Source organism: Solenopsis invicta, chromosome 6 (genome assembly GCF_016802725.1).
Source record: "Solenopsis invicta isolate M01_SB chromosome 6, UNIL_Sinv_3.0, whole genome shotgun sequence".
Classification (NCBI taxonomy): Eukaryota; Metazoa; Arthropoda; class Insecta; order Hymenoptera; family Formicidae; genus Solenopsis; species Solenopsis invicta.
The window spans coordinates 11,993,675-12,021,627 of NC_052669.1; the positions used below are offsets into that span (position 1 = coordinate 11,993,675).

Consider the following 27,953-nt stretch of genomic DNA (forward strand, 5'->3'; position numbering starts at 1 on the left):
TTAGCACAATGGACTTATATTTTTACTAAAAATGTCTCGTGTTCGAAAATAACGTACCAGACCCAGAATTCTTAGATGGTAATCAATATTTATTATTTTTATTTAAAAAATTGTATAAGCCTAAGAAACAATGCATTCGTTGATTATTCATTATTCATACGTATTTCATCGAATTAATTTGCAAGTTTATTCTTTTGTTGGCATTGTAAAGGAGTTATTCCTACGTTGGATAATGTAAAATTTCTTTTTTAACGGGTCTGGATTTTCTACGGATAGATTTCTGATTCAATTCGAATCTGTGTTTTTTACTAATTATAAGTCAGTCTTTTACGCACTCTAGTGACCGTGTTTGGTAACTTATCTGTTCCAATTAGACTACACAACTGTGTTACACTGTGTCTCTCTGTGCGACACTGTGTCACACTGTGGCACTCTTGTTGGAAAGCACCCACAATCAAGTGTAAAGGCAGTGATGTAATTATTAATAAAAAAACATTTCAAATTTTATGCACATTTCTATCACAGCGCATACTCAGTTCGTTACAATACGCCGAGATGACGAGAAGTATCCTAACCTGTATAATCGCCAACTTTAACGCTTGACATTTCAGTTCGCAAGGCAGAGCAACACTTCTTTCTGCCAGATTCGTTTATTTTGAGTAAAAACGCGTCAAATGAGTCTAATTTTGTCAAAATCGGAGGTGGGGTGAAGATATCGAAACAAGTATCAAAAAATTATAACTTGGAAACAGATTTAAGAAAGTGCACATTTTCCCTGAGAAAAGTGAAATACGCATTAAGGGAAGGTAGGAAAACAAAAACAGACTTAATAACGCGCATTCAGTCTAATAAGCTTTGTTTCGTTAAATATTTATGTGCACTTTGTCAATCATAAACATTTGAAAAATTATAAACACTTGATAAATTTGATACGTAATATTCGTAAGGGTATAATACCCAGTCGGCACAAAAAATTCAAAAAGAATTCTTTTCAGACATACGTCTGAATTCTTTTTTAATTCTTTTTGAATCTGTGTGCCGACTGGGTATTGACTCTAGTTAATGCAAAATGTATATTTTTAACTGTACGTATTTATTTAGAGATTCACTCAACACGTTTTTGCACGAAACAAACGAATTTGGCAGGAAAAATTGTATGCCTCACGAATCGAGATTGATGACCATTCAGGTTAGGAAACCTGTCACATGGGCAGCCTAACATGAGGACGGCATTAGTACAATAATTACACGCGTGTGATCCATTCTGTAGCATGGCGTATAATCCTACTACAGAATAGTACAAAAAATTGACAACTATAGTATTTGCAGTACAATAACTACATGTATGTGATCCGTCATATGTAATAATTTCGGGCGGAATTACAATAACTACATGGATTACAATATCCAGCCAGTGATTTTTTTTCGTAAAGTTTACACTGCTTTTCCGTTCCGAAATCCAGTATTAGACAGTAAAAACTTGAATTTTGGAATGCTAAAAGTCAGTCATTTCAGTAACAGCAACGCCTACTTAATACTTTCAGCTAATTTCGGAACCCAAGCCGCGCAGTCTACGGAGCCACGTAATCGTGGCACTGATAAGTGTCGCCATTCGACGGAGCACGCCGGTGCTCCAGCAGCAGGAGCGGGGCTCGCAAGGGGCGCCGCTTCTTGTCGAATCCCGAACATCCATCATTAACAAAGTTTAATGAATTTACGCATACGCTTTAATGTTGCTGCAATGTTTTTTTTACTAATTATTATCTGATTTATTTATATAATTTTTTAAAACATTATATATTAAAATTATAACCTATATTTTAAAAAATACATATGAATAAATATAACATTTTGACTTATAATTCCTGCTTTTTCTAATGCTGTAAATAATCGCTAATAATTATTAAAATGGTTAAAAGTTTACGCAAGTCACACTTTACTTCTAATTTTTTCCGCTTTTACTACTTATTTAATAATTATTGTTATGTCGTGGAAAATTCTTTCGTTAAAACTCATTGTTCTTCGTAAGCGTTTGTAACCAGCAAAAGATAGCGAAAACATGCGGGGAAAGATATAGTGCACTCGCCTGGGCCTGTGTCCCCAAGATAATTTCTGTCGCCACTAAAACTTAAGGAGTTTGTATCCCTTGCCGTAAACGCGGTACAGTTATTATAATAGATTATTATTATCTAACCCTGACAGCAATATTGTGTGTATGTGTATGTATGTGTGTGTGCGCGCGTGCGCGCGCGCACGCGCATGATAGAGAAAGATTGTTATTACTAATTTTATAAAGTTTAACATTAACAATGTTTGAAGATTTCCATGAATCCGACTGGCTTAATAAGATGTATCGCAGTGTCGCCTAGTGGTTATTGGGTCGCTTTAGGCCAAGCATCAGGCTTCTTGACGATACTCGACACTCGTACCGGCCTGATCATTGCATCTTGGAAGGGACACGAATGCGAGGTAAAGTCTGTAATGGCTGTTAATAATTTTACTTAAGCTTTATATAACACGAAAAAATTGTAGAAACATTTTATTGCAACATTCTCATATAGTATAGAAAGATTGCAGAAATATCTCATTGCAATATTGCAAATTGATTGCTCAATATAGGGTGATGGTGAGGTAAAGTGGAACGTGAGGTAAAGTGGGACATCATCAAAATTTCTATGTAGTAGTGAGTTTAGAGCAAAACGAAAAACTGTTATCTGTTGCTTATCATGACAGCTCATGTTTCAACTAGCCATTGAAGTTTGTGTACAAATATTTTGTTACTCTTCGAGACCGATCTTAAGTTATTTTCATAAAGTTTTTCTTGTGTTCATAATACTTATGATTTAAGCAAGTATTTTAAGTGTTCAATAAAGAAAAATTATATGCAGTTATTGTTTTTCAATTATTTTTTTAAATAAAAAAATGTAGAAATTTAATCTAGTTTCGGTAATGAATGATTGCGTACAAATTAATGTTGTGGGGTAAAATAAGTTTTTCATGTTTTCTCAAGGGTGCAACCGCTAATCAAAATTGTGTACACTACTGCCTAGTAATGCCCAAAATTTTACGTAATGTCCAATAATGCCCTAATAATACCCAGTAAATTTTGCCTAGTGATTCCTAAAATCTGTGCGTAATGCCCTAATAATGCCCAGTAATGTCCCCGTAATGTTCAGTAATTTTTGCCTGGTAATTCCTAAAATGTGTACACTTACTGCCCTAGGCAATTTTCCCCTCGTGTTTTCTTGAAGAATTAGTGCAAATCAAGTGATTTTATTAATTATTTCGAATGTTATTATTTATACACGGAAAAAATATAATATTAAATATTACTATAATGTGACAGTAGCTGCAAACCATCAAAGAATTATAAGTTTAATTGCTATAGTCATTATAGAGAGATAGGGAAGGATTTTATTGCTCTATTTTAAATTATTGATTATTTAGAAGTGTTGATTAAACATAGAAGTCGGTTTAAGTTAGTTTTTATGGCTATTTTGACTGAATTTCTTTGATGTCCCACTTTACCTCATCATTTTTCAAAACTTTTTGTTTTTGAAAAATAGTTAAAAATACAATTTAAAGTTAAAACTTTTGAAAATCTTCAATTATAGAAATTAATTTTTTTGTCCTCTAGTGAGAACAACCATTGATTGTTCAAAAATTCAATTTTTTGACATTTCTATGGAGGCAAACAAGACCTACTTTACCCCACATCGCCCTACTTGCAACATTGGTGCAATGCCATAACAAGATGAAATATCCGCCTTTAGCAAGATTGCATTGCAACATCGAAGTCATATTGCAGTGCAAAATAAATTTCAGCAAAATAAATAAACATTTTTTTTATTATTAAATTTAATTTGAAATATATTTTGTGGAATAAATAAAAATGAATGTAATTAATATATATTTTATTATAATAATTATATTTTATGCAGATACATCCCAGATAGCACACAATATTTATGAAAAACATTAATAAATATTTATCAAAAACATTTTTTTTTATAAATGTTATAGAAATATATTATATATACAGGGTGATTTGAAAGGTCAAGTCAATTAACTAGGAATTGAACGAGGACCCAGATAGCACATTGCCGTCTTTGTTGTCGTTTTAACACTAAAATGACACCAAAATTGTCATTTGACATCAATTTAATGTCAAATTAGTGTCAAGTGACAATTTTAGCGTCATGTTGGTGTCAAAACGACAACAAAAACGGCAATGTGCTATCTGGGGAGTTTGAGTGGAGTAAATCAGCTATTTCGATATACTGTGTGCGTGCGTGCGTGCGTGCGTGCGTGCGTGCGTGCGTGCGTGCGTGCGTGCGTGCGTGCGTGCGTGCGTGCGTGCGTGCGTGCGTGCGCGTGTGCGTGCGTGTGCGCGTGCGTGTGCGTGTGTGCTGCGACGAGAGCACTACACTTAATCTCACTCAAACGTTGCTTGCCAGCGACTGACGCTATCGACAGGTGCAAAAAAATTCACGCATGCCCACGAAGGTTCAAGGTCGGCTCGTGCAAGCGCGCTTGATTCAAATCCATCAGGTTTTTGCAAAAAAAATAAGGTCGGATACTTTTCTAACAGACCTTGAATATATACAGGGTGATTCAGAACGACCCATGTGTCCCTGTAAAAACGTGTTCTTGAATAAATTCTGAGACGATTTTTCTTGTACGAAAATTTTGTCCGACGCTTACTTTGTGAATAATAAGAGGATGACGTTAGCGAATCACAGGTCATGTACACATGGTAGACAAAGGCAGCGGGACTCGCCGTCCGACACGTGTAAGCGCCCGCTTACCAAAAATTCTGCAAAATGTTTTTTTTTTGAGAAGAATCTAATTCAGAAGAATTTTTTTGAAACAATCTACAACAAAAGATGGAACGTCAAAATTACTGATTTGAGCCTAAGAAGAATTTTCTAATTCCGGCAAAGTTTTTCTGAAACTTGAGATAAAAATTTTCCTATAACCGGTTTTAATTAATTAAGAAATCAGCTTCCAAAATACAATCATCCCTGATCTCTGCTACAAACATTTGAAATTCTAAAGAATGCTTTCCTAAAACAACTAATTACTTCGAGTTTAAAATCCACGGGAATTTCCTCTCCAGTAGGATACTTTAAGTTGCAATCTCTAATGGAAATCTGTTGCTTATTTTCATTGACGAACCTTCTACTAAGAATGGAAACATCGGAACACGTATCTATCTTAAAAATACAAGGCTGATCATCGACGAAGCCACGGAAACAAAAATTATTGTTTTGCACGCGAAAAGGCTTAAAAGAAAAATTCTTTTTTTTAATTTTTAATTTTTTCGCCGAGCTTTGCGAAATTTCCCTGCAAAACTCGGCTATTCCGAGTTTCCCTCTTTCCCAGCAAGTGAGAGTGTAGGACATTCCGAACGGAAATGTCCCTTGGAACCACATTGTCAACATTGAATATCTTTCCGTGAAAATCTCTCTTTTTCTTTAAAATTTTCATTTTTTGAGTATTTATTTATAAAATCTTTTCTCTATGTGTTTTTCTGTAAAAATTTTGATTTTCCCGAAAATTTAGAAAAACTATTTTCCTTTATAACCTTAATGGCCATAGTTTATTCTATCGCTGCACGTAAAGAAGTTATTCCCTCCAATTGAAGGGTTTGTTTAACAAAACCATCCGCGAGCGCAGCAACAAATTCTAAGCACGCGATTTTATCTTGTACTTCCGTAGAACATTCCGGATAGATTAAACAAACGTTTAAGATCTGCTCCGAGAGAAGGAATATCTTCCCCTAAACGTTGTTTTCTATTAGTAAATTGTGTATAAAATGACTGGGCCAAGTGACTTTATCCAAAACGCAATTCTAAACGTGATTCTAATTCAGAAAATTGTAAATCTTGCAATTCCGAAATCCGGGTAAAATTGAACGCGCTTTCCCCCTAAGACATAAAGCTTAAACTGCTGCTTTAACTTTAAGTTTTAGTCCAATTATTAACTTGAGCGAGTAAACGGAATTGTGAAAGAAATTCGCGCAATGAAGAACTCCTATCGTAAATATCGGGTTTTAATTTAAAACCGATATTCCCAAAAGCAGAATTTAAATTGGTAAACGACTAGCCTTGTATTTATCGTAGTCGTTTGTTAAGTTTGTCCTCACGCTACTAAAACCAAAGATGCTCTTTCTTCATTGTGCGAAGCTCCTTCAACGCAGCTCGCAACAACTCAGCGGAGTCCGGAGTCTCAGCATTCTCCGTCGTCCTCTCGACGAAATCTTCCATAGAATCTCCCATAGAACGCACGCTCGGTTATTCGTCGACTCCCAAAGATCGTGAGGTTGCTCCTGAAGAGCGCGTGTACATTCCCTTTCTTGGAGTATGCACGAAAGCCATAATTCGAAAGTCGTTTAGAAGAAAAAGCTTGTCTTGCTCCTATCCCGGACGAGCCCCCAAAATATTACGTTTACGTAATTGTCGGTTTCTCCGAACACTCGCGGAATCACGTTCACACTCGCGCACGAAATAACAAGACAAACTTTATAAAAATGTTTGCTTTTAGTCTCAGAAAGTCTTACAACCAAAAGCGAGACAAAACAACAACCAACAACACAAGCTCTGTCACTCAATGACAGAAGATATTTACAACTTTATTCACGACTATACCGGGCGTAACAATATATATATATATATATATATATATATATATATATATATATATATATATATATATATAAATAAATTAAAATTCTTTATGAACACAAAAAATATGAAACACAATAATAAAAGACTTAAAAAAAACAAAATATATATTTACAATAAAAATTTACAATGACTTAAAATTAGTTTACAGTATTAGTAGTATTAGTTTACTCGGAGGCCGTTGTAGGTATAACAATTTATAGAAACATTTATTTTGATGTTCTTAAAAGTCATTGTAAATTTTGTGCAATCTATAAATGTAACTTTCAATCAATTCAACAAATTTTATATATATATACACATACATACATACATACATATATATACCCAGTACAACTTTGCTTTCGCCGTTTTCCAATAGATCGCTTTAATAGTACGTGATAGCGGAAATAAACAGATGTAGACGTCATATAATAAATTTTGGCATTTGTCAACATAACTCCATCGAAATATTAGTCGATTTGTGTCCGCATCGTAGAGTTATTCTCGATTGAAAGTGTCAGTTTACGAGCCAAATTCTCGTCATTTGCGGAAGGTTTTAATTTTCTCCTTCAATATGAAGAGATCTGCAGCTGAGGCTCATCGAATGCTCTTAAATACTTATGGCGAGACTGCTATTAATGAAAGAACGTGTCGTGAGTGGTTTCAACGCTTCAAGAACAATGATTTTGACATCGAAGACCGATGGTGGTGGAAGAGAGAAGGTTTTCAGAGATTCGGAATTGAAGGCATTACTTCATGAAGACTCGTGTCAAACGCAAAAACAATTGGCAGGATCATTGGGAGTGACTCAACGAGCCATTTTAAAACGCCTGAAAGCGTTGGAAATGATTTAGAAACAAGGAGTGCCGTACGACTTGAAGCCGAGAGATGTTAAACGACATTTGTTTGCTTGTGAACAGCTGCTTGAAAGGCCAAAATGGAAAAGATTTCTGCATCGCATTGTGACTGGGAACGGGAAATGGGTTTATTACGATAACCCTAAGTGCAAAAAATCATGGAGACTTCTTGACCATGCTTCCATGTCGACGGCTAAATATTCATAGTTCAAAGGTCATGTTCTGTATTTCGTGGAATCAGTTCGGCGTGATGTGTTATAAGCTGTTGAAAACGTCTGAAACAATCACAGGTGATTTGTATCGAAAGTAATTAATGCGTTTAAGCCGAGCATTGAAAGACAAACGACCACAATACAACGAGACACGAAAAAGTCATTTTGCAGCATGACAATGATTGACCCCATGTCGTAAAGTCTATCAAAACATACTTGGAAACGTTGAAATGGAAAGTCCTATCCCATCCGCCTCCAAACATTGCTTTCTCTGACTATTACTTGTTTCGATCGGCACACGGCCTGGCTGACTAACACTTTTGTTCTGATGAAGAAGTCAAAGATTGGATCGATATGTGGATTGCCTCAAAAGATGAACAATTTTTTTAGCCGCGGAATTCGTATGCTACCCGAAAGATAGGAGAAACTAGTAGCCAGCGATAGACAATATTTTGAATCGTAATAACCAGTTTTTTTTACAATAAAGCCTCGAATGTCGAAAAAAACGGCGGAAACAACATTGTACATCTAGTGTGTGTGTGTGTGTGTGTGTGCGTGCGTGCGTGCGTGCGTGCGTGCGTGCGTGCGTGCGTGCGTGCGTGCGTGCGTGCGTGCGTGCGTGCGTGCGTGCGTGCGTGCGTGCGTGCGTGCGTGTGTATATATATATATATGTATGTATATATATACACAAGGTGTCTCATTTTAATTGATTATTGCTGTTAACTATGCAGAAAATGATTAGATAAAAAAATCTTTTCTACGAAAGTTTTTTGGTTAGGAGGTTGACATAAGATGCTACATAAGCCTAGTTTATAGATTTTTAATACTTACGATGTAAACACTGCCAGATCAACTTAGTACGAACGTATCAAGTAGGAGTATCGTACTAAACTGATACGCGTACCAAATGATACAAATGACGATGTAAACACTTGAAACATATTTTGTAGGGAATTAAACTTATTGACAAGGAGTGTTCTCGAGATGTATATCATCGATTTTAATAAAATTTTATGGATGTGTAGTATTTACTCACACTTTTACAGTAGTAAAGCCGTTTGTTGCAACACTTAGACATTCTCGAGAAAATGATGATTAAATATTTCCAGCATCTATTAGTACGGTTACAGAAGAACGATTGTCAATTAAGCGACATAAAGTAGGGCATTAGGACGTCGACTAGTACTCTAGGGGTCCCAGGTTCGATCCCAGCGGCTGAAATTTTTTTTAAATATTATATTTTTAAATTGTTATGTATAATTTTTAAACTCCTTTTAATTATTTAATATAAAATGGTATTTTAAAAAATCTAGGAATATAAAAATGTTTTTTATTATTAATTAAATTAAAATTTTTTATGTACATAAAAAATATATTTGCAATAAAAATTTACAATGACTGTTTTAAGAATGTCAAAGTAAATGTTTTAATAAATCATTATACTTACAACGGTCTCCGAGTAAAACGGTTTTGTTATTGTCTTTTTGTCGGTCTAGACCTTACGATGTTCGTATGTTTACGAAACTCTTTGCTTAAAATCAACAATAACCACACAGTCTCGATATAGTCGTCCTTCGGATTAAACGAATGTGCATTTGCAAGAGATATTTGTGATTATTTATTGACGATATGAATATTCCGGGACCGTCAATGCTAAAACAATCATAAATTTTTATTGCAAATATATTTGTTGTGTTTATGAAAATAATTTAATTAATAATAAAGAACATTTTTATATTCCTTAATTTTGTTAAATAACATTTTATATTAAATTATTAAAAGGGGTTTAAAAATTATATGTAACAATTAAACATATAAGATTTAAAAAAAAGTCAGCCATTGAGATCCAACTTGGGACCCCAAGCGTACTAGTCAACATTCTAACGCTCTATTTTATGTTGCTTAATTGACAATCGTTTTTTTGCAACGGTACTAACAGATGCTGGAAATATTAAATCGTCATTTTCTCGAGAATGCATAAGTTTCACAACAAACGGCTTTACTACTGTAAAGATGTAAGTGAATACTACACACCCATAAAATTTTATTAAAATTGGTGATATATATCTTAAGAACTTCTCATGTAAGTGTAACCATTTTTTTTTTTTGGTAACGGAGGGGAAATGCGTTACCGCATACCCCAGGCCCCGGGGGAGGTCTGGTGATTATGTGGAGCTCTTCCTCGTCGACGACGTGTCGACGGAGGCCTACCCACTAATACCCCTCTGGGTGTCCTGCCCTGGTCTTTGCGGGGGAGCTCCAGGAACGCGTGCAGCATACTTCCGGAGCCCTCCCGGAGCCGGTCGGCCTATGGCCGACTCGGCTCGCCAGGGGCGTCTTAACGGTAGGCACCCCTGGCAGGGCTTTTAGGCCTTGTCAGCCTCAGGGGGGAAGGGACACCGTCCCTTCCCCACCTCTTTCCCTGGTGTTCGGGGGTACATCCGGCCCCCGCCGTAACCCCAAGCCCCTTCGCGCCGCGTCTACGCGGCGCGATACACCCTTCTACTCTGGGGGATGGGGAACACTAGAAGTGTTTCTCATCCCTCCCCGGCGAAGCAGTGAGGGGGAGTGATTTCGCGTTATGTCGCAGAGTCGCTCCCTCCGGACCGTCAGGTGGGGTCTGCCTCGCCGGGCTCGCTAGTGTGAGGGACCCTCCTCCCACGGTTGTCCCAAAAGCGGGGCCAGCCGTAGGGGAGGAGAGACACCTCCTCTCCTCGTTTTTGCTCCCCTCCTCCCGTATGGTAGGGAGTGAGGGGGCGGTTGCGGCTTTGTTGCCCCTCCGCCTTTTGGCCACCGGGCCACGGGGGCCTGAGGAGCGGGGGACAAGTCTTCTTTTTCTGGGCGGCTGGGGCGGGAGCCAAGGTGAATCGTGGCCCCCGTTCCCCAGGTTCCCCGTTGCCCTCCTTTTTGAGGACAAGCCTGGCCCTCTTTCACCTGGGAAAAGTTTCTTTTCGGAGGCACTTTGTGTAAGTGACACGAAGTGCTTCCCCAACGATCAAAAACGCCCGGGCCCAGACTTTGGCGTAGATTCCGTCCGGCCCGGGCGCCTTTGCTTTCCTCCCTCTAATTCGGGCAAAAGTCGCGGCCATTTCATGGCTGGAGATCTTCAGCTCCTTAGTCCATCCGGGGGGGAGGGCCGGTCTTCTCCGAAATGTCTCTTCTCCTGGTACAGAGTGTTCCCTACCTGGGAACAGAGTGTTCACCACTTTTCCGAGGGAATGGGGGTCCAGCGTCTCCGAGACTGGGGGCGCCCATGGGCGGAGCCTCTTCGTCACAATTTGATAAGGTCTCCCTCATGAGTCGCGGTCCAGCTCGGAGAGCAAATCGTCCCAGGTCGCGGCTTTTGCCCGTGCAATGGCGGTCCTCAGGGCTTTTCTAGCCTTCCTGAGGATCGCCGCAGCGCGGTTCAACGTTTCCTCCATGCCCCGCCGCTTAGCGCGCGTGTGCGCCCGCCTGGCGGCCACGGCAGCCCGCCTGAGTTCAGCGAGCTCCGCAGACCACCAGTAGGCAGCACGGCGCGCTATAGGTTTGCTGCGAGGCATGGAGGCGTCGCATGCGAGCGACATTATCCTGCATAGGCGCTCCGCCTCCTTCTCGGTTCCGAGGTCAGCCCCTTCCTCCGGCCAAGTGGAGGCGAGGAAACTGACCTCCAGGGCTTCGGGGTCGAGTTTCTTCGACCCATCATTTTTCATTTTGTCTGCGGTGGCGTTGCTCACGCACCTCCGCGGGGGGGGACCAGCTCCATGGAGATCAGTCTATGATCGGACGTCTCTTCCAGGGAGCTGGTCTCCACTTTCCATCCCTTAACCCTGTTAAGGGCGCTGGGGGAGGCCCATGTGACATCCACGATGGACTTCTCCCGCACCCCCCACGTAGGTGCTGACTCAGCCCCGGTTTAGGAGTACCAAGCCGAGCCCTGCCGCAAAGTCCCGGGCCAGGCGGCCCCTGGTGTCGGTGCAAGGGCTGCCCCAATCCATGGCGTGTGCATTGAGGTCTCCTCCTACAACGACTGGCCTAGGAGAGCGACTGAGAATGTTGCTCTCCATGCCATCCAAGACCGCCTCGAACTCCCCCCTGTTCAAACTGGGGGCGGGGGGATAACAGCCCAAGGCATCGATGGGTCCATACTCGACCATCACAAAGCCCACTCTTGCCGATATAGGAATCATCGGTGGAACTCCTGCCACATGTTGGCTGACCATCGCCACCTTCCTCGAGAAGTCCCCAACCCAGGATCTGTCGACCGGCTGCTGCATTTGGCCTGGACGTGTCCAGAGGCCAGGCACCTATGGCATTGTAGTTCTCGTGAGGGGAGCAATACCGGCTTGATCACCCTGAGTCGGGGGTGGCTGCCTTGTCCGCCTTCACGGGGCAGCGCACCCAACAGGTGCCCAGCCCGTTGGGAGCCATGCGGATTTCCCCCACTTTGATGTCGTGGGGAGAGCATCCTCTAGTGGCTCCCAGGACCTCGGCCACCTCACTTGAGGTGACCGAGTCGTTCAGGCCCGTAATTCTCAGCTCGACCGTTTTCGACGGTCGAGCTATCTTAATATCGTCGCGGTCCCCTATGGCCGCCCTAATGCCTTTAGCGAAGGCGTCAGCCTTGGTGCAGTTGTTGGCGCTCCTAACTTCGAAAATTAGGGCGCCTGTAACGGTCCTCCGAGGTCACAGGTCCTCAATCTCGAGAGAGGAAAGACTAAATTTCTTCCTCGCGGTCTTGAGGACCTACGCGTATGATCTCTGGTCGGCACAAGTTACCGTAACGGCCGCCGTATTCGGTGGCCTGATTTTCGGCGCCTTGTCCGACCCGCGAGCATTGGCTCCTCCCGAGGAGGAGGGCCCTCAGGTCCACCCTGTCCTCCCCCTCGTCCTCCCTTCTTCTTCTTCCCGGAAGAAGACGAAGTCGCTAGAGGAGGGTTGTTTGAAAGGGGGGCTTGCGCCGTGTTTCTTACAGCCGCAGCCGCCTTCCTTTTGGTCTTTGTTGAGACCATCTCCGTCTATAACTCTAGTATGGAGGGGGAGGTGGTCTGTTTCCCTGGTGCGGGCTTGGCAGCCTTTGCGGCTGTGTTGCCCGCGCTTCTCTGGGGTACAGTCCCGACCTGAGGGGCAATCCTGCCCCGGGTCGGGATTGCCTTAGGCTTCTCCACAGCCCTGTTGGCTGGGAGAAGTCCCATTTCTCGGATGACGGTTGGGAGGACCTTGTTTAGAACTTCCCGTATGCCATCCTCCGTTATGGGCCTTTCTTTTCTCCTCGTCCTCTTCGCGGCCTGTCCTGCCCTTTCTGTAGGGCGTTTTGGAGCAGGAGGGGGGAGGCTAGAGGCGGGACCCACTCTGATGTCTGCCGCTTTTGACAGGGGGTTTATCTGTTTCTGAACCCCTTAAGCGGCGGACGGAAGATCGGCTCCTTGAGCGTTTCCATTCTGCTTACCACCGGTTTTTCCGCCAGGTAGCCGTCGTACCGAGGGAAAAGTACTCCTTGATAGGGGCCTCCACCTCCATATCCGTATCAGCTGTCGGATCAGGTTGGTGGGGCATATTCCCTATCAAGGTTTCCATAACCTCCGCGTCGAGGTCCAAATCTGTCTGGTGTGCCCCTCCCCGTCGACTCGGTTAGAAGAGCCCTGCTCGAACAGCGCGACGCGTACGCGTAGCTGCCCGAGCTTCGCCTCCACCTTCTTCTTTTCTAAGGCCCATTTAGCCCTGGCTTTGGTTAGTGCCGAATGGTCTTCGCGGCGCTGTCGCGCTTCCTCGCTCTCCTTATGCCTGGCCAGGATGGTGGTCAAGCCGGCCGTCAGGTCGGTATATGCCGTCCACATGTCCCTTCTTATAGGGCCCTGGATGTTTCCCGACCTTTCAACCGAATTGGCCAGCATCCCGAGACTGCAGGTCATGACCGCGGCAATAGCGGCCATGGGCTGCTCCTCGAGCTCTTCCGCACGCTCAAGAGCCTTGTCGTTGGCCTTTGCGGCGCGCTCAGAGGAGGGCCTGATATCCGGATCGAGAATAACCCTGTGGTCGCGTTTCAACTTTTTTGCCTTTTCGGCTTCTGCCTTCAGCGCCAGGTCCTCCGTGGTAAATTGCCCCTCGTGTGAGGGGTCTTTCGCGGGCCTGCCGTGTCCCTTCTTTGAGGGTTCCTTTTCTGACTCAGATGACGAAGAGATGAAATACTTCGCCTGAGCCGACTTCCTATGTGCCCTTTTCCTCCCCTGTCCCACCGAATCCCTTTCATTTGCAATTCGCGCTGGGAACGACAATACATTCGTTTCTGATGCAGATCAACGCTTGTTCGACGCTTTTTAACGTACAACACGTGAGATATTGCATAGATAACGATTCATTTGCAATTCGCGCTGGGAACTTTAATAGTTTAGCCTGTGAAGCAGATCAACGCTTGTTCGACGCGTTATAACGTAAATCACGTGAGATATCACAAAGATAACGATTCATTTGCAATTCGCGCTGGAAACTTCAATAGTTTCGTTTCTGATGCAGATCAACGCTTGTTGGACGTCTTTTAAAGTAAAACACGTGAGATATCGAAAAGATAACGATTCATTTGCAATTCGTATTCACGTCCATATCTGTGAGTACCGGAACAAGGGATGAAAGGGACGACGAGGAATTGCTCTTCCTGTTGTCCGGACCGGATGGTCCGGGAGCACTACTGGCTCAGGTCGGACCGAGTCCGTCCCGCAACTACCAGGCTTTAACCCTTTGCTGCAGGCCGGGCCCGGCCTTGAGCCAGAACCAGCGCCAGCGTGTCCTCCCTTGGCGAGGGGCGGGAACTTCCGTACACTGAACGGGGGCACCGGTTTCACTTTGACCGCACTTTATGAGTCGGTTGGGTTGAATAATTCCAGCCCGCCAGCCCCAGTGCTTGGTCCCTTCTTGTGCTTGGAGACATCTCTCCCCTCAGCGGGTGAGATGTTTCCTTTCTTTAAATCCGGGAGGGATGAGGTCTTCATCCCCCCCCCAAGCCACCACCCGAGCGAGCGCCCGGAGACGCACCGCTCTTCCCTCCTTCGTTTTTTATATGTTTCGTAGTGCTCATTGTGTAAATATCCCACTCCCCGTGACGACTGCACCGACCGGTGTATCTCCCACTCCGTCCCAATACGAATATTGAGGAGTGCCCTGGGTACTCCCGGGAGTCGGCTTATGGCGCGGGCACCGGGAATAAACCATCCAGTGCGCAGACCTTCAGCCTCTTACACACCCATACGGAGGAGCCATTAAGGGCTCGCCCCGCATGGGCTTCCAGGGCTCTTCCGCTTCCGACAGCGGGGGCACCGTCACGGGTGGCGCTACCCGGGGGGGCCCCACGGACGGGTCGGGAACGGAAGCGGCGCTCCTCCCGCCGTGGCGACCGGCACGTCCACCCAAGGTAAAATAATCCCCTAGGGGAACCAGAACTCTAGCCCGGCACTCGCTTCGAAAGGGACGCCGTCGCGGAGTACCAGGCCAGACCAGCACCGCCCCGGGCCCTACCTCGGAATACTTCCGAGCGACCCCAGGGCCAGTCCAGCCCGTATCCTCGGGGAGAGTTTCCCGCGAGGCACGCGCTGAACCGTCCTTCACCGCTCCAACCCTGCCCCGGAATAATTCCGAGCGGCCCGGAGACGGCCCAGTCTGCTGGCTCCAGTAAACCGGGCTCCCAGCGGCCCATCTTGTCTGATTGAAAACGGCGAGGTGCTCCGTTCCGGGACGAGTCCCTTCACAGAAACCCCTTGCACGCCCTCGACCTTGCCTCGGAAAAGTTCGAGCGGCCCGAGGGCCGTCCCGACCCGATGCACCGGAAAGGGTTTCCCACGATGCACGCGCCGGGACATTCCTCGCTGTTCCGGCCCTGTCCTAGAATATGTCCAGGCGGTCCGAAGACGGCCCAGCCCGGCGGATTCGATAGCACCGAGATCCCGCCGGCCCGTCCTACTCTTTGAAGAGCCAATTCTCCCCGTGCCAGGATGCGAGCTGTGAAAACGACACCATTCCCACACACGGGAATCACCAGCCCCTCCGTCTCTCGTGCCCGCCGCGCCAAGGAGGCTTGAGCACCGCAACAGCCTTCCAGGAGAAGGCGTATGCCTTCCCGGTGACCTCTTGGACCCTCCATCTCTTCTCGCCCAAAGGCGACTCAAGAATGGAGGGAGATCCCTCACCACGACAAGGTGGGTCACCATCGAGGGGCTTATGAGTGTAACCTTAATTGACCAGTCTTATGATAAGTAATCTTATTTGGTCTCTCTATAATACGATAACATATTAGAAAATATCTTGAAAGTATTTTACTTTTTCTTTAGTACGTTCGATGTAAATGAACCTGTATTAAAGCATTGGTGCGCACCAAACTTAATACATGTACCAAAGTTTTAACGAAACTTAGTAAACTAGGTCATAAGATGTTACTGGTTTGACCTTGGAAAGTTGTTTGAAAGTCACGTAAAGGTCATCATCAATTTCTTAATTGGGATCCTATATATTTCATTGCATATTTTTATAGTTCTCCTCGATAGCTTTCCAAACCACCATAATGAAATTTTGGTATCTTAAAATTAGAGTTCGGATTTCTGTGGCATTTATCCTCACTCCGAGTACCGTGCGCCGTAAAAAGCAGGGTCACACGCGATGGTATTCCATTTGCTACGCTAGATCGCTACCGGCATAGACAGTCCTGTTTTTCGCGGCGCGCGGCGCTCGGAGTGGAGGAAAATAGTACCGAGATCCGGACTCTGCTTATAATTCTCAAAAAGTATTGATTAGAAATCATTTTCTAATCAATACTTTTTGAGAGTTATAAGATATTTGAAAATTACAGTACCTTAGCAAATAAAAATATATTGAAATAGATAGAAATGAATTTATTTTAACATTTTTGAATTTTCGCGCTTCAGATTTTTCGAATCTATTTGAATTCAGTGATATGAATTCAACATGATGAATAGCACACTTTGTATTTCAATTCATATAAATGTAAAAATAATATAATTGGGACATGAATTTGTTTGAATTCAAAATGACGAATAGCACTGTTACGTCCACCTTTAAGGGAAGGGTAGGAAGGATAGGCTACCTGAGGTACGAACAAGAGGGGAAGGACGCAACAAACGTTTTAAACTCGTGGTCGTACTTATCGGACATAAGACACGAGAGCAAACGCACTTTGGGACTTTGAAATACAAGTCAACACGTGAAGACACGCTTTAACCCTTTTTCTGAAGGGGTTATGCGATCGTCGGCCCTGATTGTAATCAGAGAGTTGAGTCTCCTTAACTCGAGATCGGCCCTAGTGTGATCTTTTTTTAGTCAGGAGGAAGGATAACGGTTTTGATTAGATAAGTGAATTGGTTACATTTAAAAACTAAAATTTAACATATATTTTAAATTTTAAAACTTACATACATTGGTATTATATTAATTGACAAAATTAGCAGTAGTTATAAAAAAGTGTGTGTGAGTGTTCTGTGGAAGATGGGTCATCAGAATTGTCGGGAAGGGTGACTGTTTCCTCCAAGCCATGACTTCCAACCCTCCACGTTGAACGTGGAATTCGCGGGTGAGGGAGGAGAAGAGATTTCCTCTATGAATTCTACGCTGGACATGGAATTCACGGGTGAGGAAGGAGAAGAGGTTTCCTCTATGAATTCCACGCTGGACGTAAAATTCAAAGGGGAAGGAGAATCAGAGAGATCCGGGGAGACAAAAGAGTACGAGGGGCTTGGAAGGGAGGACAGAGGGATGTCAGGAGCGATCTTGTACGTAAGGAGAGAGGAGATGGAGGGAGCGGGGGACAGGGAAGGTGGCGGAGGAGAAAGTGGGTCGCGTTCTTCGAAGATAAGACGAGAAGGTAAAGGTAACTGCGGGGGTATTTCTAAAAATAGTGCACATCCAAGAATCGGTTCCTGGCGCAAATTCTCGCGTTTCCCCTCCTTAGGATTCCCCAGAGGAACTCGAGGAGAGCGGCTTGTCTCTAACGTTCTCCCAAAGGCGATTCGGGCGATGACGATGGAGTCGCGATTGGGAAATTGATTTTGCCCATTAACAGTAAACAATTAACAAATTAGGGAAATCCGGCAAGGGACTAAAAAAAATAACTTGCTTTTTGTTGATGAGTTAGGCTAGCAAATTGGTGCTGGCTTGCGGATCTCGAGTGCTTTCCTCGAAGAATGGTTTCAGCAGGATATGTTTGCTGACAGGTCGGCTTCTTTTTGCACTGACTTTAACTCGAGATGGTTTAAAATCGCGGACTGTTTCGGATCAAAGTGCCCGTCGGACTTAAGCTCAGCTCCACGAGAAGAGAAGTGAGAGTGATTATGAGTGTTGAGAAATTGGATATTTATAGGGAATGAAAAAGGGCGTAGAGTTAGTCGAGCGGGTAGAATGAAGATTTGATTGGTGGGAGATTTAAGATTATCCCTTTTTGTTTCTAGACACGACTTGTCGTTGGCTAGTTCGCTAATGAGCCTTGGCAATTATTTTTTTGAACGATTTACTATTGGTTAGTTCTCCATCTTTTCCCGAGTTTTCTTGATTCTAAGAGAGGCGAATTATTGAATTGCCCAATCGCTTAAGATATATCTTATCTATAGTTTCCCCTTTTTTGGTAATTTACAAACTTGGTGTCTTGTGTCATTTATGTTTTTAGGGTTCGCTATTACATCATTACTGTAAGTGGTTAATGTCACGACGTTCACGTGAGCAAACAGAACCATATCTATAAATTTTAATTTATAATTTGCTATTTTCTTGACTGACGTTCCGACTCTGCGTTATCTTATGGTCGGCGCCAAGTTTCAAGTTTCCTCTTTCAAATTCTGGCTTTCCCATTTTTACGACGGGAATATTGTCGTCAGAGCTCATACGTTTGAACAGGAGAGCCAGGGCCGTAAATTATAATTTTGACACTTTCCGTTCGATATTCGGTTCAAATTTTTCTCCCGTTGGTCTCTTGTTTTTAAGTAATTTCTACGTATCCTGTTTGTCTTCGCGTTGCATCAGAATAAGCACGTTTGTTCTTGATATATAGTTTTCTTTTTATATTTTTGCGTTACCATTTTGGTCGTATACTTAAGAGTTATGTTTCTTAGAGACAGATATCTTGTATCGTCGGTTTTCTTTATGACACGGCGAGGAATTTTCGTTATCGGCGAAAGGGGAAATCGTGGAATCAGCTCGACGTAATAGCAAATTTCGTATTTTAATCCATTTCAGTCCATTTAAATCCAAAAATACTCGGAAACTCTAAAGTGTGAATTCGGATAAATTAAAATAAATTGAAATTAGTATTACCAAGATGTATTTTAGCGCCTGAAAGTTGCTCCATTAAATTCATATCTATTTTGAGACGAATTTGCTAACATATTACAATTGTTACTGTTCCATTTGTGATGACCCCGCTTTTCGTGCACAGACGGTAATCGGCCGGAAAACGAGGGCATAATGGAGGTTGGTGAAAGAATTAGACAGACGTGAGGTTTAATAATAAGAAAATAAGAGTTTATTAAAATCAAGTAAATTGCTGGATTACAATAAGCTGTATGCAGAAGACAACGCGGACGGAAATTATTTGGAAACTGTACATACAATCGCGGAGTTTAAACGACGATAACGCATAAAGCGAGACAATACACGGGATTATTTACAAGCCTTTATTCGAGCGATACCGCGAGACACAATCCGGCGAACTAGTAATAGTAGTAATAGTAGTTGCTTTATTTGTTCCTATTCAGGTTACAAATCTTTCTTACTCTATACTTAACTCTAATCTTGTACGCTATTCTTAAATTTATCATAATCTATATCTAATCCTATCGCTCGCTTTATACACATACACACACAGGACCTCCGTTTTCGTCACAAGACTCGTGCCTGTACCTTCTTTCCTCTTATTCAAATATACATATTTACATACTCATCTCCTCTCCCGAGGCATCATCTCGCTCTCTCTCTCCCCCCTCTCCCACCCCTCCAATACCCCCGTCTTCAATCCACCCCCTTCCCTAAAATTCTCTAATTTTAACATCTATTCCTCCCTCTCCCCCCTTCGCCTAATACCTCCTCCATCCACTCCTCCAATGCCCCCTTGTTCCCCAACTGCCACATTCCTCCCACACATGTTCCTACGTCTCCACTCCTCTTCCATACATCCTATGCAACCTATCTTCCTCTTTCCCCAATACACCCCTTCTCTCACCCTCTCTCCCATTCTATATTGCTATGCTATCCTTGCCCATCTACTCTCCGCCCATCCCTTTTTCAAATATCCCGGAAATCCCCTCTCCCTTCACTTTCCTATACCATTTGTTATACCTCGATCCAAGTATTTTATTCCATCTCTCTTTCCTTTGCTCTTCTCTGTCCTTCTCCTCAATTTCCCTAAAGTCAAATTTCTCCTCTTTTCTCTCTTCCACTTCTATCATCCCCCTACCTCTTTTCTCAAAAAATTCTTTTCTTTTCTTCTCCCACTTCGAAAGCTTTGCCCCCTTCTTTATTCTCTCCCTCATTTCCTTCCAACATCTCCTCGCTAACTCACTTCCCCTCTCTTCCGCCAGTCTCTCCTCAAATCCCCATGCCCTTCTGCCCACCTTCGTTCTCAATTTCTCCCGTTACAACTCTTCTCTGATCATGTACCGGCGCTCTTCAACTTACCCCTAACAACCACCTTAAGTACATTTCTTGAACTCTTTCCACTTGCTCTCTTTCCTTCCATCCCCACACTTCCACCCAATATGCCATCACCGTCAATATCATAGCGTCAAACATCCATATACCCTTCCCTTCATCCCTCCCGAACAATTTGGCGAACTAGGCGACTATATACAATCAGCACGCGGGCCAATGCGTCATCGTGCAAGCTCGATCAGCTGTTTGTGATCTAATAATAGAATCGCATGTACAGAGCCCTGAGTTTTGCAGTTCGTCAGCGCACACGCGAGCACGGCGAAAAAAATAGAAATCTCATAATTTCAATCTTACTTCATGGATTAAAATGGTTTCAAAGAATTCTTAAACATTAATTGAGTAGAAATAGATTCGTGTAATCATTGCCGAATCCAAACTCTTGATTTTTTAAATCCTATTTAAATTTCTATTTATTTTAAATATTTTGAATCCTTTTTCGGTAATTGTGAGTATAGGGGACCCAACTCCAATCATCTTGATCTTAACATATGTTATAGAGGCAAGGATATTGAACAATTTTTCCTTATAAATTAATTGGCGCTCTCCTACAGATTTCGAGATATATTTAAAGAAAGAAAAACAGTTTTTCTTAATTATTTCAGAAAATATTTATTTTAGAAAAAAATGTATCAAATAAAAAAATAAAGCTTATAAAAAAAACTCTATAAATAAGGTTGTATACATATTTTACCTAACTCCAATATTTCAGTCGTTGTAATTTGGCCATAATTTCAAATCTAATATCGCAACGTGGTCAATTGGATATCCCTGGCCAAATAACAACTAAAATAGAGTTAGATTGGGTTAGGAAAAATACGAGGAGATGGTGCAGAGAAAGAAGCGGATCCCCTCCCCCGCGTTCTCTGTACCATATAGGTTACGACTTTCCACGTAAAACAAATTCCTCATTAAGTGTATGAGTATATGTGTGGTTACTACTGAAAATGAATTATTAATGAAAATAAAAAAAAATTCATTTTAAAACAGTTTTTCTATTATAATGACTAAAGTATTAAAGTTAGGTAAAATATGTATATGAGCTTTTTTGTAGAGTTTATTACAAGCTTCATTTTTTTGTTTAAACCTTCTTTTGTAAAATAAATATTTTCTGAAATAATTTAAAAAAACTGTTTTTTCTTTCTCTAAGCACATCTCGAAAACTATACGAGAGCAGCAATTAATTTATAAGTAAATGTTCTTCAGTATCCTTGTTTCTATAACATATGTCAAGGTCAACATAATTGAAGCTGGGTCCCCTATACTATGCACAATTACCCTATTTCCGTTTACTAGATTCTTTTCTGTAAAATAAAAATAAGTATTCCATAAACTTAATAGTTCCTCCTTAATTCCATAAGATAATGACACATCTAAATTATCAGAAACAATATCTAATAAATCTGTTTGTTCGACAACATCTATACTTAATATATGATTCACACGATTATTATATGCCGTAAAAATTGATTAAACATAACTGTTAAACCAGATACACTCATAAATTTACGGTCTAGTAAAACATCGTAAGTCATGGTGGAATTCGAAACAGCAAATTTGATCGAAAAATCGTAATTAGATATTAAAGCTCCTGATTCCTCGGCCAAGAACTCCGCGTTAACGGTGGGGACGTATAGCAAAAAAAAAAATTAAAACTAGGCATGAAATGTAACATATTAACGATGAAATTTTATCTTACATATCATTTTATTATTATGTTTTATTGTGAAAATCTGTACGCAATTACGGACAGATACAGGTGAAAAGTGATTACGCACAGGATGCGGACAGAAACAGCTAGAACTTTTGTACGCAATTGCGTACAAATATAGGTAAAATGTGATTACGGATAAGATGCAGACAGAGACGGATAGAATCTACTACTGCAAATGCGGATTTTCTATCCGCATGTTGTATTTGCAGATAGAACGGACAGCTTGCAGTTAGAAATAAATAGAAATTCTGTCTGTAATTTTTATCAGAGCTGCAATAGTTTTGACAGTTCAATTTATGTATGGCTTGACATTTCGTAACATTAGGTTGACATTAATCTTTTTGAATAACAATTAATATATATTAAATCAAGACTCTTGAAATTTACACAATAAAAAATTGAAAAAAAGGCTAATGAGAGTTAACGCAGATATAAGTGGACAATCACAATTATTAATGTTATTATAAAGTCCTGATCAGCATTTAAATATACAAAATTTAGTAATACCAATTATTAATAATATTGTTACGACCGGGTGAATCGCCTCGTACTCTTGCACTTGCACACCTCCGTAACACACGCGCACACTAATCACAGATCATATAAGTAAATAGATAAACAACTCCCATAGTTTGCTTTGGAATAGTGTTTTTATCGCCATCTAGGCGAATCTACGTAAACGAAGTAATATTCAATATGGACGACCTCTAATACAATATATTTATTAGCAATAGTAAAATTAAAAAAAAAATAACAAAAATTGCAACTATAATGTTATATACTGAAAAATAAATCGTTACATTGGTCATATCATTAGTTTAATTAAAGTATGACAAAAGCATTATAGTTATTATTAAATTATAAACTTAATAATTGCAACTTTAATAAGAATATATGAATAAAATAAATTTTGAGAAACATTACTATAAATATTTAATATGTTGTATTTGATATATTGTCAAAATATTTACATTTTTTTTTATAAATCGCTTTTGTTTTTTTTTTTATAATGTTCAATAGCTTGCTGAAATATAATATTTGTAGAAATATATCGAGTGTCACGACCAGATAAAATTCTATTGATTATTTTACAAAATGTTTTTGTACAAACAGTTTTGTAATTTTTTTGTATTACAACATGTTTTAATTCTTCTTTATGTTTATTACAACGTATAAAATCTAAACTTAATTTATCGTTTAAAAGTGTATATAACAAAGTAGAAACATTTCTGCGAAATAATAAAGAAATATTTTTATTTAAAATAGAATCGGCTTTAATAAATGCGTGTTTGAAAAAAATCATTGATGAATAAGTTAAAGAAGGTTTCTCTCGTACATATTCTCTATGAACTAGTTGCACATATTCTTCAGATGTTATATCTGTTGTTAGAAGACTCTGTTTACACTCTAAACAATTTTTAAACAGTTTCAGAGATAAAATCTTTTTTGCAATCCAACCAGAAACATACATTTGACTATTATTTTTATGTGATGAAATGTTATGTATTATTGTGTTATTTTGGAATGCTACAGAGTCTTCTTCAACTATTTGTTCTGATGCATTATTTACATAAGAAACGTTTTTCACAAATTGTTTTAAATTAAATAATAAATTACCGTCATTTTTATCTTCGCAGTTAGAGCCCATAGACCGTTTTGATGTTAAATTATTAATTAATAATGTTTTATATGATCCACAAAATTGGCTACACGAAGGATTAATATTTCTACGTCCGTGACTACGAATCATACCAAAAAATTTTCTAGTGGATCTTAATTAATATTTCTTGTCTTTAAAAATTTTATACCTGCGCTATTTTCTATATGTTCTGAAATCCACGTAGAATAAAAATCCAATTTTTTAATGACGGTATGCACTTAACTGGTTGCTTAGTTTTCGGATCTACATATCGCATGTCGGACAATAATTTAGTAGCATGTAGCCAAAAATCATGGTGTTTGCTATTTTTTGTTACCGCAACACGTAAAGGAGTCTCTGGATGCAAAGTATGTGCGTTCACGGAGTCAAAAACTTTGTTGAAAAAATCTAACACTATTGCTGTGTCATATCCTGTCTTTGGTATTTGTAGTGGACCAATCTGTGTCTCGACAAATCCTCCTGCAAAGTAAATAAATAAATAAATAAACACACACACAATGCAAAATTAAAGAAAGTTATAACTATTACTTATCAAATTACCTTTGATTTTGCTGTTGTATTCAATATATGCTGATAATCTTGCACTAAAAATTTGAGCAGCACATTTAACTTTCCTCTTTTTTATTTTTGATTTAATAACATGTACATCGGTTAATTTTGGCAATTGACGATTTAATGTATTTGTGTAAATATCCATTTTATATGCCTGATCAATGATGTCCCATGATGCAAACTGTCGTTCCTTTATTCCTGAATTAGTGGCATTAATTTCCAAATTTTTAAATAATAAATTATTACGAATTTATTTTAAAAGATGCGGTGGATCATAGATAGGTACAATATTTTGCCCAAAAAGTTCAATAAAACCTCCTTCAAAAAAATTAAAAATTATTTTATATTTCTATTATATGTCCAATATATATTAATTAAAACAGAATACTTACGATATGCTTGACCTTTTTGTATACATTTACTTCTTGAATCTTCGAGAAGTTTCTTAATGGATGTCATATTTGCTCCCCCTTGGTCGCATACAGTTGCAATTATTGTCAAACCAGCTTGAGATAATTCTTTTATAATTTTTTTTATGCATCTAATTAACTGTGCAGATTTCGTTTGACTTTTGCAGAAGTTGTAAGATAATAGAATTTTCCATCCTTTCAAAATTCCTCTTACCATAAAAACCAAAACATGATCGGCTATCAGTGATGTACGTCTATGTCCCCAATCTTCAAAACCAATTATTCTGTCATTCAATTGGTCATATTGCAAATTGGCTTCTAATGCCATCTCGTCCCACATTAATATATATAATTTGTCTGTTTCATTTTTCATTTGTGCTATATGTTGCCGAAGATGCTCAAAAATAAATTTATTAATTCCTGGTTGTAAAGAAATTGTTCGTAGCAAACATTTTAGAGTTGTAGCACTTGGTAAAACAAAAAATTTTGATAATAATTTATAACAAGATCCAGATTGTTTATACAGCGACAATGCTAAAATTTTTTTGTCAAGTGTAAATCTTCTTCCCTATATATAAATAACAAAATAGCACACAGAAACAATAATAATATTATATAAGAATATAATAATAATATATAATATAATATAAAAGAAATATTTACAAATCACACTATTTACAATTGCAAATTTACATTATTGTATGTTTCTGAATCAAAATATATATTACTGAAATATTGTGAACTACGTTCAGGACATATTGATTCTAATGAAGATTTTAATTCATTAAATAATGTTTTGAAATGTATCTTTGGAGCATATTTTGTATTTTGTAGTTGCATATTGAAAAACAATCTTTGCGTTGGAGTTAAACTGTTAAACTTTTTACAAAATTGAGTATTTGATAACTTCTTTGCATCTTTTAGACGTGTTTTATAATCTATTATTTGTCTTTTCATTCGGTTTCTTTCCTTCGCTAATGTTACGGCTTTCTTATATATTTTTTGTGCTTTTGGTGTTAAATGACGTTGTCTTGTAACAGATCCAAGTATATTTCTTGATATTCGTGATGGACTATTAACCTTATTTGTGATATTATTTTGATCGTTTTGTATATTTGTTTCTGCACATATAAAATTATTTGTAGAAGGTCCAGGTTCATTACTGGTTTGAGATTATAAATGTAATTCAGTATTTGTTTCAGATTGTGAATGCAACTGTATGTCAGTTGTATCATTTATTTCTATATTACTGGTTTGAGATTGTAAATGTAATTCAGTATTTGTTTCAGATTGTGAATGCAACTGTATGTCAGTTATATCATTTATTTCTGTATTTGCATCATTTATTTCTGTACTGTCTGTAAATGTCTGCGTATTATATATATTTACACTAGGTACTGCATTATGTTTCAGTCTTCGACGATTTTGAGTATAAATATAATCTTCAGGTAAAAAATGCAAGTGACATACTCTATATTTTCTTAATTCTTCTGATGAGATATTTAAAATTATATTATTATTTACAGCTTCTTTTCACTTTTCTGATAATGTTGGACTCTTTGGGAAAAAATGACCAGGAATCCTTGAATTTGATTTACAGCCTGGTACAACGCAGATCCATTCAACTTTTACCATTATTAAAATTAAGAACTGCAAAGCAAAAGTAAAAAAAAATTAAAAATATAAATGCATTTTGTTGTTAGCATCATAATGCATCATGCATAAAATAGAGTGTGTGTATGTGTATTTTTATTATTTCTAACAATTAATGTAATGTATACAGAGTATTATCCTGTATAATTTCATTTACATAAATTAATAAGTTATTTATTAACTTATTAATTGTTAACTAATTAACATTAATAGTAATTTATTCCAACAAAAACTTTACACATCGTTGGAACAACGTATAAATGTTCACAGAAAGTGATGTTAGAAAATCAACATTTTATATACTTAATCTGGACATTTAGATGTTATATAACGTTGTAATGTTGTTTTAATGTTGAACAAATATTCACATAACGTTATGTAAATCACATTGTGTAAAGTTTTTGTTCTGTACGGATTAGTTATTATTAATTATATGTTTAAATCTATCTAATTTACCGGTAATTTCACAGTCGATGTCTTTAATGCAGCTACGTTCACTCGCTGACGAATGTATTAAACTTAATCCACTTAATCGAGTGATAATTTTATTTTTATATTAAATAGATAATATAACCTATAACAGATATGTTAATTGTCACACGGCTATAGATTATCTAAGATGGTCATTAAAGATCTACCGCCACCTGGACGAATATACGAGAATGAACTAACGCAGTCTGAAACTTCATATAGGAGTTGACCACGCTGACACTAATAAAAGAACAGGCTTTTATTAGAAAGAACGACTTTATTAGCTGTTAGCTTTTATAATTGAGAATTAGTAAAAGTCTTTATATGTTTCACCAAATTTATTAGAACAATATTATTAGTAACGTTTACAAAAGCGTGTTAACACAACGAGGACAGATTTGGTAGTGAGGGATAACAAATTACACAACTGAAATGAACATACACACTCATAATGAACATAGCAATTCTTCTACATGCAATCTATAACCACTTGTAACCTGAATTTCAACCATGTAATATTATTCTACATTCCCCCACTTTGAAATTAAGACTACAAGTATTACATTTTATTTTAATTTTTAATTACACAATCCCATGCCTTTATTGCAGAAATTAATTTTATTACGTGTTACTGCCTTCGTAAGTGCATCTGCTAACATAGATTCTGACGGTACATATTCTAAGTTTATTATTTTTCTTTTAATCATTTCTTTAACAAATTTATACTTCGTATCTATGTGCTTTGTTCTTGCATGAAAATTATTTGTATGTAGCAGTTTAATTGCACTTTGATTATCTGAATAAAGCTTAATTGACTTATTAACGCTCTCAAAATTAATTTCTTTCATTAACATTTTTAACCAAAGTAATTCTTGACTGGCTAGAGTAATTGCTATATACTCCGATTCAGTAGTAGACAAAGAAACTGACTGCTGCCTCTTTGAGCACCAAGAAATTGCATTATTGTCCAAAAGGAAAACATAACCGCTCGTCGAACGTCTTGTTTCTTTGTCTCCTGCCCAATTCGCATCACAAAAACCACGTAATGTCATTGAATCTAAACCATCAAACTGTAATTGTAGAT

The 27,953-nt window shown here is 39.3% G+C and overlaps 3 protein-coding genes across 8 annotated transcripts in view; 1 reads left to right on the top strand and 2 right to left on the bottom strand.

Annotated features, from left to right (window-relative positions):
• The window catches only part of LOC105197099 (WD repeat-containing protein 81), a 374,845-nt gene that overhangs the window by 301,313 nt on the left and 45,579 nt on the right, over positions 1–27,953 (top strand). For 4 of the 6 annotated variants that reach the window (XM_039450912.1, XM_039450907.1, XM_039450910.1 and 1 more), the window contains one exon: positions 2,320–2,469. The exons of 1 other annotated variant lie outside the window; for it this stretch is intronic. In XM_039450912.1, coding sequence (XP_039306846.1) covers positions 2,320–2,469 — 150 coding nt within the window. Of the gene's footprint in view, positions 1–2,319; positions 2,470–3,637; positions 3,841–27,953 lie in introns of those variants that run through there. One more of the 6 variants, XM_039450913.1, reaches the window with a different exon arrangement.
• LOC105202859 (RAD50-interacting protein 1) overlaps positions 9,235–27,953 on the bottom strand; it is a 141,699-nt gene continuing 122,980 nt past the window's right edge. Inside the window, exon 11 of the mRNA XM_039450920.1 lies at positions 9,235–9,390. Within this exon, the coding sequence (XP_039306854.1) occupies positions 9,276–9,390 (115 nt within the window). The 3' untranslated portion in view covers positions 9,235–9,275. The remainder of the gene's footprint in view (positions 9,391–27,953) is intronic.
• LOC120358130 lies at positions 23,253–25,369 on the bottom strand. The gene is made up of 2 exons (XM_039450923.1): positions 24,324–25,369; positions 23,253–24,242 (listed from the first exon to the last, which is right to left on the bottom strand). The coding sequence occupies exons 1-2, from the start codon at positions 24,478–24,480 to the stop codon at positions 23,944–23,946; spliced, it is 456 nt and encodes a 151-aa protein (XP_039306857.1). The 5' UTR covers positions 24,481–25,369; the 3' UTR covers positions 23,253–23,943.

Coding starts and splice junctions, on each gene's coding strand:
- LOC120358130 (XM_039450923.1), bottom strand. CDS start 24,480: ATGGATATTTACACAAATACATTAAATCGTCAATTGCCAAAATTAACC. Junction 24,243..24,323: donor ATACAACAGCAAAATCAAAG/GTAATTTGATAA, acceptor TTTACTTTGCAG/GAGGATTTGTCGAGACACAG.